General features: G+C 35.5%; 1 protein-coding gene across 4 annotated transcripts in view; it reads left to right on the forward strand.

Moving 5' to 3' along the window:
• Alg9 (alpha-1,2-mannosyltransferase Alg9) overlaps positions 1-17,845 on the forward strand; it is a 242,119-nt gene that overhangs the window by 126,942 nt on the left and 97,332 nt on the right. For all 4 annotated transcript variants that reach the window (XM_081769334.1, XM_081769336.1, XM_081769337.1 and 1 more), the window contains one exon: positions 10,812-11,006. In XM_081769334.1, the coding sequence (XP_081625460.1) occupies positions 10,812-11,006 (195 nt within the window). The remainder of the gene's footprint in view (positions 1-10,811; positions 11,007-17,845) is intronic.

Genomic DNA, 17,845 nt, shown 5'->3' on the forward strand with positions numbered 1-17,845 from the left:
AACAGCCAGAAATTTTTTGTTAAACATCAAGTACAGTCGGTGCAAAAAATTTCGGGCACCCTCCTGTTAAGAACATAATATCATTAGACTGTAATGGCATATTACAAACCTTTGACTTAACATGGCGGTATTTATAAGCTTCATTCGCATTTGAGATGATGCTGCTCGAGGCAAAGATCGTGCACTTGCACCGACGTCCTCCTCCATTTTGTTTGCGTCTTCTTCCTCTGAGAATGTTGAGTTTGTTGTTGTGAACTGCATATCCTGCTGCGATAACGGTGAGCCATGAAACAAGCTGGTTGAGGCATTACTTTCAGAACTACGAGAAAGAGCATTTGACTTTCTCTTGAGACGCTTTTCAATATTCCTCGTTTCTTGCACATCGACCGGGCTGATACACATAAGTCGCTTTGTTCTTTAGTCGGTCAGAAATGCCTGTTCCTTCACGGGGATCTTTGATTCTTTCGGACACGTGCAATCCTTAAAGGTGGAGCACTTACAAACTGACATGTCAAAGAGAAGGCGGGAATTTTCTTTGAAATTTTCAACTCTTTCTTTGGTTAAGCTAGTTTTAGACGGAAGCATTTATCGTAGCATTTCTCATAGCAGATGTGCTGCCAAAAATCTCATATAACATTCTATGACGTCAAAAGTATAGGATCTATGGTGCTTTTACACGGTACCATTTGATAAGCATCTTGTCGTGACGTAGCAAACAAATCACTGGAGAAGAGCGCAATTATGGCTCCGAAACTAAAAACAGAGACTCAGTCGCTATATCTTTTAAAGCCCTTTGTCGTATATGCTTATTATGATACAAAGGACTTTTAACTTTGTACAAAAAAGAATGTGCCTCATATTTTTCAATCAGCATAATAATAGCATCCCTACTCCACCTCATTTTTCTTTACTACAATTCAATTTCCCATACAAAATAAAGAGCATGGATATTTGGCACAAAATCTTTCGCTTCCTTTACACCACGGCGCTGCAATCGAACCAGAAATGCTGGAGAAAATGCTACGAAATAGAGCAGTTTCTATCGACAAGAAATGCCATAGGATATGCCATGTCATGGAAAATGCTATAGCATTTGCTACTTTACATGGTAAGATATCGATGATACGATTTTTGCTACGAGAAATGCTACGATAAATGCTTCCGTCTAAAACTAGCCTTACTGCGCTTTCCTCAATTCTTTTATATACCGCTTTAATGTCGATGTATTTCTTGTGATATTCGTTGATCATATCCATCACTCATTTTGTGGAAACAGTTGGAATTGAGGCTTCAGAGTACAGTTTCTGCAGTTTTAAACATACTTGTTGAGCGATTATAGAAAACGGAGGTTCCCTGTTACCACTAGAAGCAGATCCAATACGCCACCTTTCGTAAATGCAATATCTTATTACATCATCGTATGTTGGGATCATTGTAGAGAAGTTTTTCAACTGTCCAAAAGGTAAACTATGCAATGCACCTCGCTTCGAAAACTTTGTAGACTTTGCCATCGTTTTCATGAAACCATTATTATCTGACGTTTTAGCACAGTTCATACACGAATTTCTAAGCACAACAGGGGCAGTCACCAGTCAGTAGTATAAATCGCTCACCAGCATGAACCTTTAAATGACGCAATAAACATTCAACTTATCGAGTCAATATTGTTAAGAATCATTCATCAAGACTGTAACAATACTAACTGTCTTTATATATATATATATATATATATATATATATATATATATATATATATATATATATATATATATATAAAATAAATAAAAAAAAAACATGGCACGCGAAATGGCTGAAGCGTTATGTACACTACAACTAGTGATATGTCGTGCCCGTAAATAGAAGCAGTAAGAACTGAACTAAACCAGTTTACACTTGTTCTTATCAGCCCAATCTTTAAAACAACTAGAGCGAACCTATTACAAACATTGCAAACTTGTAATACAGTTCATTTTGGTTTGATAATGCAATTACACATTTTGTAGGTTCAGATCACAGACAGAATGGCGTTGCTTTATTTATTTGAAACAAATTCATATTATTTTGATTTAAGACAGTTTTCTTTAAAGGAATTTATACTTAATGAAAGTTCAGGCCTATTGCCAGAACGGAATACATTCCGTGGTTCTAAAACTTTGCACAGTATGCAGCTGCAACTTGCTTCACTACGGAAAAGGCACATTAATATGATAAATTAATATACTGTGATGAATATAATATATGAAGAAACTGTGATTAATGTTAATATGAGTGAAACATTTAAAGCCTAATAACTGTGCAGTTATAAAATATTGCTGCTTTACTTGAAACAAATGAGTTATTGTGATTGAAAGAATATGGTTCATGTACTAGCAAGAAAAAAATATATAAGTTCAGGCCAACTGCCAGAAGAGAAAATATTATTCCAGGGTTCTGAAACTTTTTATAGTAGTTAAATATATGTAAACGCAACTTTTCATCACTACCAAGAAAGATGTGGTGACAAATTTATATTATTAAAAATAAAAAAGATAATTGTTTTGAATTTTTCAACGAATTTTCAAAATTTTGCACCCTCCTGCCAGAACATATCATTCTAGGGTTTTGAAATTTCACACAGGTAATACGTACATGTAGGTACGACTTGTCCGCACTACCGCGAAAGGGCCTACGATTCTATTGAAAATTTACAAAATTTTAGATTTGCTTTTTTTTTTTTTTTTTTACCAAATTTTCGAAACTTTAGAGACCTTGTCAGAACAGAAGATATTATCCTAATATTCTGAAATTTCTCAGGGGTAATATTACATGTAGGCACAACTTTTCCGCACTACCGCAAAGGGGTTCTCAAACTGTCGATTTTATCGACCCCCCCCACCCTACTGTATATATGCTATAATTTGGCTACCCGTACGATGTATGATCAAAGCACTAGTACGCTAAAAGATGGTTATTTTTATTTGCGAATTTTATACATCATTTTAGTTTAAAATGTAGAAGAATGACAAAAAAATATATGCCAGTAAGAGCAATATCATACCTACGAATAGACTACCATAACTAACCGTCTGTTTTACGTGTTTCTTTAATTCTGTCACTGCTAATCAAGAGTTCCCGTGACATGACCTTTGGAGCCATCAAAAACTCATCGAAATTAGTGTGGTGCAAGAAGTAATATTTGAATACATTATGCAGTTTTCTGGTAATATATGCCCAAAAGAATTGAAGATATCAGAAAATCACCTCAAACTAGGAAACAAATCACCGAACAAAGCAACGTTTATTTTTAAAAAAAATAACTATGTAACAGTTTCCCCAAATAACTGAACATATTGGTTTCATTAGACACTGTAAAAACAAGAAAACTTGCATCTAAATATAACAAGGTCTAAGAAACGGTTCTGAACGCTGATTAGGTGGTCAGAACAGACTCAGCCAATCATAACAAACAAACTAACTCACTCTATAACCTATGGAAACCGGAGGTTCAATGCCGCGTTCATAAAAGCTCTCCACTGACTTCTATCCTTAGCCAGTTGGATCCAGTTTCTATTTTGTATTCCTATCTCTGCGAGATCCATGTTAATATTGTCCTCCCATCTGCGCCTAGGTCTTCCTAATGGGCATTTTCCGATTGGTCTTCCAGTCAAGACTTTGAAAGCGTTTCTACTTTCTTCCATTGTAGCTACATGACCCGCCCACCTAAGCCTCCTAGACTTGACGACCCTAACAATGTTGGGTAAACCATATAAATTATGTAGTTCCTCGTTATGAAGTTACCGCCATTCCCCATTCCCGTTCCTCTTGGATCCGAATATTCGTCTCAGGATCTTGTTCTCAAATACTTTCAGTCTATGTTCTTCTGTCAGAGTAAGCGACCATGTTTCGCAACCATACAGAACAACAGGCATAATAGAGGCCGTGGTGGCTCAGTGGTAGAGCGTTCACCTCTGGTGCTTGGGATCCCGGGTTCGATCTCAGCCCCCGCCAAGTGAACTTTGTGGTGGACAAACACCGTGAGCGTGGGTTTCTCGGGGTTCTCCCGTTTCCTCCCACTTTCTTCATTCCACCATTTCATTTATTACTCACCATCACCGTCTCCTTTAGCCTAACCGGCATAACCGTGGGACATAAAACTCAAAGATTTCATTTCATTTCAACAGGCATGATTATCGTTTTATATATTTTAAGCTTCAAATTCCTCAACAGAATTCGCGACGACAAGAGATTTTGAACCGAATAGTAACACGAATTCTTCGCTCTTAGTCGACGTTTAATTTCTTCGTAAATATAATTTTTGTCTGTTAATATTGATCCCAGATATTTGAAAGTATTAACTTTATCAAAAGTATTAGTTAATATTTTAACGTATTTATAATTTGCCGTATTACGGTCCCGACGCACTTCAATGTATTTAGTTTTCCCTGCATTTACTTCTAAACCCATGTCCCTGCAAGCGTTTAATGAGATCTCTACATTTCTTTCTATTGTTCTCCTATCATCCCCTATTAAATTTACATTATCAGCATACGTCATGACCTGGTGAATACCGTTCAACTGTAGGCCCTGGTTGCTATCTTTGATTTTCCTTATAGCGTATTCCAGAACAAAGTTGAATAAAAATGGCGACAACGCATCTCCTTGTTTCAGGCCATTTTCGACGTGAAAGCTCGTGGACAAAAATTTTCCTACCCGGATTTTACTTTGGGATTCATTTAAACATATCTTAATTAGTTTAATTAGCTTTCTATTCCAAGTTCTATAAGAACGTTGTATAATGTTTCTCTCTTAACCGAGTCGTAGGCCTTCCTAAAATCAATAACTAGTTGATGTACCGGGGTATTGTATTCCCACTTTTTTTCGAGTATTTGTTGAATGGTAAATATTTGGTCGATAGTTGATCGATTTCGTCTAAATCCGCACTGATAATTTCCAATAATTTCATCTGCGTATGGGGTCAATCTTGCTAATAGAATATTTGAAAGGATTTTATAGGATGTTGACAGAAGAGAAATGCCTCGATAATTATTAGAGTCAGTTTTGCCGCCTTTCTTGTGAATTGGAACAATGTTTGATTCTTTCCACTCTTGTGGGAATTCTTCCTTGTTCCAGATAAGAAGAATGAGTTTGTGTATCTTGTTCCACAATTTTTCGCCTCCAGCTAAAATTAACTCAGCCGAAATTTCGTGTACACCCGGAGATTTGTGTTTCTTTAATTTCTTTATAGCAGTTTCTACTTCTGTTCGGTTGGGTTCTGGAATATTTGGTTCTGCGGTGTGTATCTCCTTTTCTCCACGCACATTAATTTCTGGATGCGTGTTAAGCAAATCGTCAAAGAAATCTTTCCATTTATTTAAGATGCTATCCGTATCAGTGAGAATTGATCCGTCAGCTTTCTTTAATATATACGTAAGCAAGAAGTTGATAGTCTTTCTTAAATTCGTTGATCCCCTTATACATGTCCCGAGTGTTTTTATATTTGCTATTATCTTCAAGTTCCTTAATTTGAGCTTTCAAAAAATCGCGTTTCTTTATTCTAAAGTTTTGGAAGTTTCCCGCCTGATGTGTACGAAATTTTGTGTAGTTTTTTCATTCGGATTTTATAGCCACAGTAATTTTGCCTGTTTTCTCTTCTCTGCTAGTTTAATGCATTCCTGGTCGAACCATGGTTTGTTCCTACGTATTTCCGCGTGTCCCAGTTTCTCTTTTGCTGAAATTATAATGCTATCTCTAATTTCAATTCAAGTATCCTCAACACTAGTGCATTCTAAATCTTCTAAAACCGAGAATCTATTCAAAACTTCAATCTGGTATTCCTCTCTTACCTGGCTCTCTTCTAATTTCTTTAAATTAAATTTCTCCGTTTTCGGACATTGAATATTTCTAAAGGAATCTGCCCTGTTCCTAATTGGTGGTTTTTATTTCCTTCCCCGTAAAAGAACGTAAAATTTCCGGAATTCACAGATCCATTTCCTTCCCACCTAACTTCCTGAACTCCTACTAGGTCCATCCTGTATTTCTCTAACTCACTCGTTACGGATTTTAACGGGCCTGCTCTATAAAGACTTCTAATATTTCATGTTCCGAATCTCATGTCCATTTTTTTTTGCCTAGGTCGTGCCAAGTTATCAGTCCTTGTCCGAGGCTTTTGTGAATGTTTTGTGCCTTTTTTTACAGGATGAGGTTAGCCTTACCCAAACCCCCAAGCTGGAGGACCACTCCTAGTCATCTGTCCGCGACTGCTTATTCAGTATATTCGCAGCTAACCTCTATATCTAGAGGCTTTCTCCTCGATCCGCAACCTGAGGACGCGTCATGCCGTGGTGACAGGAACCCACGTTAACCCATAACCATAACCAAGGACGCCAATTATAACAGACGTTAACAAAAGTGAAACAAAACACCATAAGTACCTTTCCCTCCTTGGTCAGGCAGAAAAACAAGCTACAATTTCCAATAACTTGTTCCACTGTTCGTCAGTTTTAAATCCATTCCAATTCATAACATAGCTTTACTCTTTTTCAATAAATCTGGCCTCTTTCCCTTTTCTTATAAACGTCCTTTCTTCCCATCCTAACATTTAAATCTCACACCAATTAATATTATGTCCCATATCCCTTACATTCTTAAAAATTGATTTCTTTCTTTCGCTTTCTAATCTAACGTCATCTTTGTGTTGTTTTAACCATTCTTTTAGGTTTTCCCCGTTTCACCAATATAACAACTATTGCATTCACTACACCTTATCTTGTAAACCACTCCTCTTATTTCCATCAGCTCCTTTCGTCTTTTCTCCTTGCTTTCTTTCTTCTTCATGCGTAACAGATCCGGTAATCTCTTATTCTCTTTCCTGTATGTTGAGATGTTCCCTATTTACTTTAATGCTGTCTTAATTATCTCCGTGTCTCACCCATACTTTCTATTCTCCACCATGTCTTCTTTTCTTCCCCTCCATCTTCTTATCTTCCTTCTTCTTACTCTTCTTATCCTTCCCATCCTTAGCTTTCTTTTATCGTATCCGTTGATCTCCAATTCCTCTATATTTTGTTCTGCCTTCCTTCTGTCACTACTAATCCACATGATCCTTTCCTCCATATTTTTAATGAAGTTTCTCTTTGTAGATCAACATCGCTTCTATGACAGAAGTTTCCTGATGCATACGTCTTCTGGAACCATTCTGTGACCAACTCGTCTTCTCGCCTGCTTATTTTTATATCTAGAAACACAATGGCACCCTCCTCTTCTACTTCCAATTCGAGTTCTATGCCCTTCTCCTGATATTCTATTACACAAATTTTCGGAAACTTCCAGTCGTTTTTCATCCCTTTTGGGTAATGTCCATGTTTTGCTTCATACAATACAATATTCCAACCGGAACATTTTCTATTCAAGCACCCAGAAAATAGAGTTTCCTTCCTACTAAATGCTTCTTTCGCCATTCCTATCCTTGCCTTTATTTTACGCTCGCACTTCATGTAATCGCTATTGATACTACTCAGGTGTCGAAAACTGGTCACTTCTTCTGTTTTCTCCCCATCTACTTTTATATTTGACTCCGACCGCTTCGTTCCAGTCAGCATGGCTTTTGTCTTTCTAACATTTATTTTTATCCCATGTTCTTTACAGACCTTCCTCAAGTTTACTAACATTTTACTGATCTTCTTTTATAGATTTCGCAGCAAGCCCATATTATCTGCAAACCGTATACATGTAACCATTCTACCTCATACCGAAATATTGTCTTTATTATGAAGGCTATTTTTCTACTATCTCGTCTAGATAGATATTAAATATGGTTGGCGAGATACAACACCCCTGTCGAACTCCGTTTCCAATTGCACTCTCCTCTTGTCATTTCTTCCCCTATTCTAACACTTGTTAGTACATATATAAGTTTTTTATGAGTCTTCGATCTTTTCATTCTAATCCAACCTTCTTTGAAACTCCCAACAACAACCTCTCAGTTCACTGTCAAGAACCATTTTTTTTAAAATCAATAAATACAACATTACACGTCTTTCCCTTTTTCTGTAAACCTTTTACCGATTACCCTTAATAAGCCAATTGTATTTCTTGTGCCCTTACTTGTCTTAAACCCGAACTGTTCCTTCTCAGCTTTTTCATTTGTTCTTTCATACAACCTTCTATTCGATATTCGAATCATAATTTTTGCTGTATGAGATATGAGACTAATAATAGTTCTAAGTATAGTTCCCAGATGTATGTGGGTTCGATTACTTAGCCAGCTGTATCATGATTGTCTTCAGGAAATCTTTTGGCCACTCTTCCTGTTTCATATATTTCACTACAGAGTCGTTACAATTCTTTCTTCCTTGTCCCTCATATTCTGAATGAATTCGATTGTCATATTTTGAAAAAGAAAAAAATGATGTTTCGGTGTTGAATGTCGTTTCCTCTTAATTTTGGGGCGCTGATTCCAAATATGTAATTGGTTTTGTTCTATCACGTCCAGTTTGTTTGCAAAAATCGAAATCCAATATGTAATTACCAACAATTGCGTACAATCACTGACATTGGTGCTCCTATTTGTCAGGAAGGAATTTCCTTCAATTTGCACTTTGTCCGTAAGTATCATGAGACGTACTTTCCCTTTTCAGGGACCAACAGTAATCTGCCATCATGTTAGCAGTCCAAGCACCATGGTATCTTCTTTCTAAGTTCTTTAAATCTTGGTGAAAACGTTCACCATGTTCTTCGGTGTAAAAGCTAAGATTTATGTGTCTAGAATGTGAGAATAGAAAGTGTAACTTTAAACTCGTGTTACATCCGAGTTTCCTGAAGTTGTCCAACATGGCGTTCACAATGCGTTTATACTCTGAACTTCATGTATTTCCTAGGAAGTTTTATACAACATCCATGTAGCTGTGCCAGGCTTGCGTTTCTGTTTGGTTAAGTTGTGTGTATGTGGTTATATTAATTACAGTAGATCATAGACTTTTCTTCTGAAAATAAAGGCACTATTTCTTGCTCCGGACATATGTAATGTGAAATATTAGTGCTAGGCAACAATAAATGTCTGTCTTTCAGTACGGAACGTAACAATTCAGCACGTTCCTTTGGTAACGCAAGATCACGTACCAAGTCATTCGGTGTTCTCTGACTAAATAAGTGTGGTGTATTGTCACTTGTACTGGGTACATAGTCGTCTGTATCTGAGCCATTGATGTCTGTTGTGCGGCGATGTACTGCTTGATGGACAAGAAGGGACAGGCAGAGTTTCTTCATGTTTGATTAGTCGCATTATAGATCTCAAATGAGGATACACTATATCACGTTTGCTCTTGGCACTGAAACCTCGCACTTTCACCTGACAAAAATAACAATCATCCGTGTGGTTTAATTGTCTGCGAAGTAAAGAGCAGTCGCAGTAATGTTGCCAGACCACATACTATGGTATATTCACATTTTCACTTTAAATTTATCACTAGAAATGGAGACGGTTGGAGACATCCCTTGGCGTTCTATAGCGTATTAACGGGACTTTTATTAAACACAACTCCTTGAATTCCTCAAAAACCTGACGTGCTAGGAAAAAACGGATTGCACCGTTGAACTCAGCGCATCAAAAACTTGTAGGAACACCCATTCATTCGAAAACATCGTTTTTAATGCGGAGCAGTGTTATCTATCCCCGTTGCCTTTTCATTCCCAATCTCGGATATAGCTTTTTTCCAACTTATTGCGAAGAATATCTCTGATCATCCTCGCATATTTAATTATTTTCATAGCTATAGCGCTAACCGAAATATAGAACAAAATTTCAAACTAAACAGAGAGGACTGTATTGTGGTTCTACATAAGTTCATAGTTTTAATTTGTATCCGATAGGATTCATTAGTAGTTTATTCACTTTTGTATTTCTAAGATCGCATATTCATCATGGAAAACACTACGCTTATCAATTTTGAGATGCCCTAACAGTAAGTTATACTTGTTAGGTTCGTATCAGTTGCGTTCTTAATCCAGATATTATCAAGAATTATTTTGTATATGATCGTTATTTGTTTAAACCGTTACCTTCATCTGTGTGCTACTGTCGATCTTCACAAATTTATGTTTTACATAAAGGGTGAATCACTTATCGTGAAACGTCTTTGTATTTTTCACACTAATAGGTAAAAATTGCTAAAATTTTGTACGAAGATAATATCGACAGGGATATATTATTTGATACTCTGTAATACCACTAAATTAATAGTATTGCAAACTCAACGTAACATTGTATTTTTTCAATTGACTGTGTTTACTATGGCAGATTTTTACATATTTCAAATGCACATGCAAAACAGAAACTTGTAATATATTTATTATTCACTGTAAGGACACTATAGACCACAAACATTCGAACTTTGGAGGCTTCTACAGCAGTAATAAAGGAGTCACTTATCACCGTTTGGTTCGTTTGTTTTTCCGGTTTTTCTTTTCCTTCCTTGAAGCATCCTATTTCCACCAGTGTAACAACTATTGGTTACAACGTCACTCTGCATGACGTTAAGACGAAAGTCACTTCCGCTTTGCTACTTGCTAAAAGTGAGATGAAGTTAAAACGTCTTTAAGCTTGGAACGTTTTGATTATTGATTACGAAATACGCGTCTTATCAACTACAATAAAACTACCGAAGTTAGCCAACCTAGCCGGATATTCAGAGACTTATATAATACTGTGCCTTTCTTCTGTAAAATAATTGTTTCTCGATTCTTGTCACCTTGCTTTTGTGGACATTTCAACAATAAAGAAAAAATGTCATGTAATTTCGCTAATGATTCTACTAGTGATTTAAATTTCTTTTCAGATTCCAATGGTAGTTATTGATTCACAGTACTTCGGAAAGATTCAGATAGCTCCATTGAACATAGTGCTGTATAACGTATTTACCTCTCATGGGCCAGATTTATATGGAACAGAACCGTGGTCATTTTACCTTATAAATGGTATTCTAAATTTTAATTTTGCGTTTCTGGGAGCTTTGTTTGCAGCCCCTGCTGTGGTGAGTGTTACAACTTTTTTGTGTAATTGTTCTGTAATATGTTGTGTTTATATATTATATATTATGTCTGGAGTCGGATTGGACCCATTCAAGTTACCATTGAGATATGGTTGAAATTTAAGAAAATCGTAGTATATATATATATATTCCAGGCAAACGTTAAAAATAATAATATAGAAGCCATTTTAAAAGTTCTCGTAACAGCTCTCGGATGGCAGCACTAGTTACAGAACCATATGAGTTATTGTTATGAGACATTTTCTGTAATGGCAACGTTGCATTATTATTTGAGTCAGTAACCAAGAATTGAAGTTGTAGATAATTGTGCAATTTCGGTATATTTAGTCTTTTTTTTTCTTTCTTTCTTTCTTTTTGTTTTTCTTTTTTTTTTTTAACTACGAATTTTGAACAACTAGCGATTATTTATTATTTGTTTCAGAGGGGAATCAAGGCAATAGAAATGAAATAAGAAAATACTGTGACAGACTTGTCGTTTCAATTGTTTCGAAATGGATATCTGAGTTAAAATGCAGCGAAAGCCTGGAAGATAACCTGCCAAGTAGATGACCAAAATCTGCCACTACACCAGTCATTATTGAAAAGTGCATAATATGGTACTTCAGGATCTCTGGTTAAAGTTGAATGATATTGCAAAACATTTAGGCATTTTAAGTAAACGAGTATTTCATTTTGTGATCGAAGAAGTGTGCATAAAGAACCTGTCTGTGAAATGGGTACCGGATTTAGTGATACTTGACTAAAAGCGAATCAGAAATTAAATCTTTAAGTACAGTTTAGCCCGTATTAACAAAAATACAACTGATATTATTTATTGGTTCATAACCACTGATAAAGTATACTCTATAAATAAAACAGCAATCGTCAAAAGAGTGACATTCTGATTCTCAACCTCCAAAGAAGGCTATGTCTGAAGTCTATCGGAAAGATTATGGCTTCAACATTTTGAAATTTAAGTGGTTTCCTTCTTTATTGATTTTTTTTTTTTTCCTAGCTGGCCACACAAATGTTGGACTAAAACCAAACATCAACTTTGATGGTCTATAACTCGAGAACCAAAGGCGTACACACCGTAATATTTCCAGATGTCATGACCTTAATTGGTGATTCTGACTCCGACACACTGTGGAAGAAAGGAAAGATAGAAGTGATTCTACCTTCGATGCTTCTCCATCAGAACTGCACCCACTAACTCAAGCAGATCTTATTCGGAATTTACAGTTATCTAACAACCCGAGTTTTTAGGGTCGAGGATCAAAGGTTGGAATCTATTACATAAAGATACAAGTATATGCATGTATTGTAGCTTCGATAGTGTTTTCAGAGACTATTTCTCGACATAGGATGATGTAGTGTTTTGTAATAATGTTAGTGCAGTTCTGGAAGCTCTTGGATATGAACACCAGTCACATGAATGGCGATTGTTCATAGACTCCTCGAAAATTAGTTTGAAGGCGGTACTTCTGCGTAATGGCAATGAATTACATCAATGTGGCCCATATAGCTGGATATGAGAATATAAAATTGGTGTTAGATAAACTCCAGTACACAAAATATAACTGAAATATCTGTGGTGTAAGGTGATAGCTTTACTGTTTGGCTTGCAATTTGGATACATCAAATTCTGTTGTTTCATATGTGAATGCGACAGCAAAGATAGGGAGACACTATGTATAAGAACCATTGACCAAAACATGAAACTCTTAGCCCTGGGAGCAAAAATGTGTGTCACACCCCATTGGTGAATCCCAAACAAGTGTACTTACCACCGTCGCATATCAATTAGATCTTATAAAGAATTTTATAAAAGCTCTTGATAATAATTCTCTGTATTTATGCATTGAAAATCTAAATTTCCCAAAATCAGTGATACAAAACTGAAGGGAGGAATATTTATTGGGACAGAAATCATCATTATTGAATTATGACAATTTTGCAGAATACAAAACATAGAAAACTTTCGTAGGTATCTGTCGTGGTTTTCTTGAAAACATAAAGTAGACAAATATCGTAAAATAGTGAGTGATTTTGTCAATTCGTACCAAGCTATGGGATGCAATATGTCTTGAAAAACCCACTTCTTAGACTTCCACTTGGACTTTTTTCCTAGGAAATAGTGGGTCAATAAGCGATGAACATAGTGAATGATTCCATCCGCAAATTTATACATTGAAAAAGAAATACCAAGACCAATTGAATCTCAGGATGTTGGCCGACTACTGCTCAACATTGAAGAGAGACATCCCAGAGACTAAATATAACCGAAAATAATAATTTACAAATTCTTAGGTAAGTGACAATGGTGTTTGCTTTTTACTTTTTTTTTTTTTTTTTGGTTACTGTACAAGAACACCTTCGGCAAATCGAATACTTATATGGCATGTATCTCCCATAAGCTGTCTAACTTTATAATTTTGTCGCCCTTGTTATGGTGCTGCAAGGTGCAGGTGATTGGACAATTGAAAATATACAGTTTCCACAATATTGTGCCCAGATTCAATGACTTCCCACCTCTTAGGAGATCGATTATGAGAGACTCCATATCAGGTAATAGCTTTATCCTTCCACAATAATTTGACACCTAAATCATCCTTACTCGTTAATAAATAGCTAAGCTGTGCCATTCTAAACACATTCATGTTTCAAGAAAATATGGTCCATTTTGGATATAAGGATAAAAAAAGTTACTGTCACAACAAACCCTTGATTCTGATTACGTTTTTGAATTCAGAATGAAAACGACACTAGACTTGGCAACTTAAGTTGTTGTGAAAGAACAAAATAAATTTTGTAGACCAAGATTAATTAATGAACAAACTTAATGGTAGTTCAACCGTAAAACTTTGGCATCTAGAACAAATGGTCGCTGGGCTTAAATTCCGCCACTGGATGGGGTTATTTTTATTAAACGCACTACGAGATCTTTAAATTTGAAATAGTATCACAATTGTATACTCATTATGAAAGCTTCTTCTGAAAATTGACTTCATACCGAGACTATTATAAAGAAAATGATGTAACGTCAGTAAGTTTCGCCAGCGTAACATAAAATCGTTTTTTTTACGATACTTACGGAAGAATAATCAAACACCAATGCTTCTGAATGTATGTATATATATATATATATATGCCTTATATGTAGGAACTATTCTGAAGAAACAGTTCATAACATAAGTAAAATATTCATTGTCATTTTTATGTACAAAATGATGTAGAATTCATGATGAGAAAATCGAATGTAGTTCTCTGCAATGAGGATCTAAGAAAATAAGAAAGTACCTGCTGGAAAAGACTTAGAGTTCTGTAAGGATTTAGACTTTTTTTCAAATGCAGAGATATTTCCCTTGATTGTCAGAGATGGCTACCGATGCTGTAGAGTGTTTACCGTCAATTAGTGCAGAATATAATAATTCTAGAGAAAATTGCACGAAGTGTAATAAAACTGTAAAAAATGGTCTTAGATGTGTTCAATGTAATCAATTAAACCATTATGGGAAGTGCAGTGGTGTAAAAAAATACAAATAAACCGATGAAATGGTTATACCCAATATGTGATGCAACGAAGAAAACAATTGACAATCTAGAAACCACAAATCACACGTACAATCGTTCAAATTCTACACCAGGAAGTGTACAGTCTAAGAAATAATAACATGTATGCCAGTGGTACAGTTCAATTTCAGACTAACACGCCACATCAAGCTGAGCCCAGATGGAGTGACGTTGTGAAAGGAAACCAGCCTACTAACAGTGCTGTACAGAATGTGAAAACCATGCTCAAAAAAAGTGTAAATGCAAATCAAGTGAAATCAGCTGTAAAAAATAATAATAATTTTCCTGATCATAACACAAAAGTGCAACGGCCATTACGTTCTAAAATAAATAGTAAGACAAAACGTTTTGAAAATCATCCAGTGTGGTACTCAAATAGAGTGTCAACAGCGTATGAACAATTTCAGGTGAAAAAACCTAAAAACCTGGAGCTCGGTGTAATTAGTGTAAGTCTGTCAGTAGAAAAGAACAAAACTAGAATGAAGTATGAGGCAACTTCAAAATCTACTCAATTTTATCAACAAAGGAATGTACGCGTGTCGGAATCAACACCAGAGCGAAACATTGAGTATAATAAGGTTAAAGAAAGGGCGGAAATTAACAAATTGGAAATTAACAGTTAATGCGTGGCAGCGAGAAGAAAAAGAGTTATAGTCGTGGGGGACAGTCACAGTAGGGAATGCGCTGTATTGTTAGATAACTTGCTCAGTGAGAAATATCAAGTGTGGGGTTGTGTGAAACCAGGAGCAAAAACGAAAGAAATTTTGGAAACAAACATGGTAGCAATAAGGAAACTGGGTCCCGAAGATTATTTGGTAATTTGGTCGGGAGCAAATGATATTGCTAAGAATGAGGCAAGCAATGTACTCAGGGAACTTAATAAACATTCTCAACATTGAAAAGATACAAATATAATAATAATGTCAGTACCAAAGAGGCATGACATTTCTGACGTTTCATGTGTTAACGATAAAATTTTGTCAACAAATAAGAAACTTAGAAAAGTAGCTAGAATTCATAATATCACTGTCATAGATGTAGAGGTGGAAAGAAAGGGATTCACAAAACATGGTATGCACTTAAACAAAGTAGGGAAAAGGAAAATGGCTTGAGAAACCATGCAAATAATTTTGAACAAAACAGAAACTCGCGAAAAGGTTATTCCTCTTAGTTGGGTAGAGTATACAGTAAACGAGAAGGTTACTGATCAGCAAAATTGCATTCGTTCCGGCAGGGAATTCTGTGTAACAGAAACATCTACGAAAATTCCAGTCACCAGAATAAATGCAAGTGATGTAAACAAAAGCAAAAATGAGGGCACTCAAGCAACACAGACCATTCGAAAATCGACCCGGTGTAAAAAACCAAATCACTTTAGAGAAGATTTTTTATGCTAAACGAACCTAGCACGGAGCTAGGTAAACCTCAACATAATGCTATACAAGGGTGCACGAAAAACAATAGAAATTTGTTTACAGAGTCATATAATGGTGTAGCAATTGAGTTAATATATAGTAATGAAGTTGGTCGAATTAAACAATCTAACTTAACTAGACTTCTTAATGTTAAAAACACAAATGATATAATTGTAGCACAAAGTAACTCTGGTCTGTTTTCAAACATGAAAGGTGTTATAAATTGTGACTTTGAAAATATCTTGCTGTTCCACATTAACATACAATCAATAAGAAACAAATTAATAGAAATTGAAATTTTTCTTAACTCATTTCCGTGCCATATTTATTCTTTGCGTTAATGAACACTGGCTTGGAAATGAAGAAATACTTCTATACGTACCTAAAAATTATATCATGGCAGCAAGCTATTATAGAAGTAGAATTACCCATGGAGGAGTAGCAATTTATTTAAGAGATGGCTTCACCATTAACTATATTGTTATTAACGTGGATAATTTCTGTTATGAGAAGGAATTTGAAGTAGTTGCAATTTTATTTCCTAGCGCGAAAACAATTGTGGTATCAATTTATCGAACACCAGATTCGGATGTCAATATCTTTCACGCTGGGAAGACCTTACTAACTACTTAAGTAAGCATGATAAATATAAAATATTATATCTGGGGGGGGATGTAAATATCAATGTTTTAGTTGATACTCCTACCAAGAGTTATTTTTCTGATATACTTAGATCATATAACTTTTATTTTTTAAATGATCAGCCAACAAGAAAGGAAGCTTGTTTAGATAACATTATTACAAATGTATTTAGAAATGATTTATCGTGTGGTGTAGTACAGTGCTTATTGTCAGATCATGATGGCCTATGGGTGTTATACCCCTTTGTCAAACACAATAATATTAGGGTGGTGACAAAGAGTTTGCGAGTACTTAGCTTAGATAATATCTGTAGTTTAAGACATAAATTAAATGAAATTGACTGGCAGCAAATATTCTTCAGATGTAAAAATGTAGTAGAAGCGTGTGAATTTTTTATGTATAATTTAACACGATGTCAAAATGAATGTTATCCAAGAAAATTTAAATGCTATAACTTCTACAAACAAATTAGAGCAAAATGTTAGTAACTGGTACACTCTGCAACTAGCAGAGCTTCGTATAATAGGGCCTTGGTATAAAAGGGCTCAATCGGGCTGTCTTGTGGAAAAAGAAAAATGCATCAGAGCTAAAAGACTCTACAGAAAGGAAATAAGTGCGACAAAAATTTAGGCAAACGACAATTTTATTGTAAACCATACAAATAAATGTAAAGCCGGGTGGACAATTATAAACAGGGAAATAGGGGTACGAAAAGAAAATGATCCAATATCAATATCACCTGACACTTTTAATTCTTTGTAAGTAGTGCTAAATGTAAGTATGTAAATGGCAATTCGAACAATATCTCTAAGTCCGCAGAAAACGGTATTATAGACTTTAAAAGTATTCTAAGTTCATGTAGAAATCAAACTAGTGACTTGACATTTAAATGGACAAACGTAACATCTGAAGCAATTTTGTCAGTGGTTCGTAAGTTTAAAACATCTGATAGCGAGGATTATTATGGGTTTACTAATAGTACAATTAAAAACATTATAGACGTAATAGTGAAACCCCTTACACACTTAATAAATTGGATACTAGTGGAAGGAGTGTTCCCAGATTGTCTTAAGGTTGCTGTTACTATTCCCATACATAAAAAAGTGGACAAAAACTGTTCCAGCAACTATAGACCAATATCTCTCGTACCAATTGTATCATGAAAGAACAACTAACTTAGTACTTTGAAAATTACAATCTCATTAACTGTGC

The sequence above is a fragment of the Thermobia domestica genome, chromosome 8, assembly GCF_964235325.1.
Source record: "Thermobia domestica chromosome 8, izTheDome1.hap1.1, whole genome shotgun sequence".
Taxonomy (NCBI): domain Eukaryota; kingdom Metazoa; phylum Arthropoda; class Insecta; order Zygentoma; family Lepismatidae; genus Thermobia; species Thermobia domestica.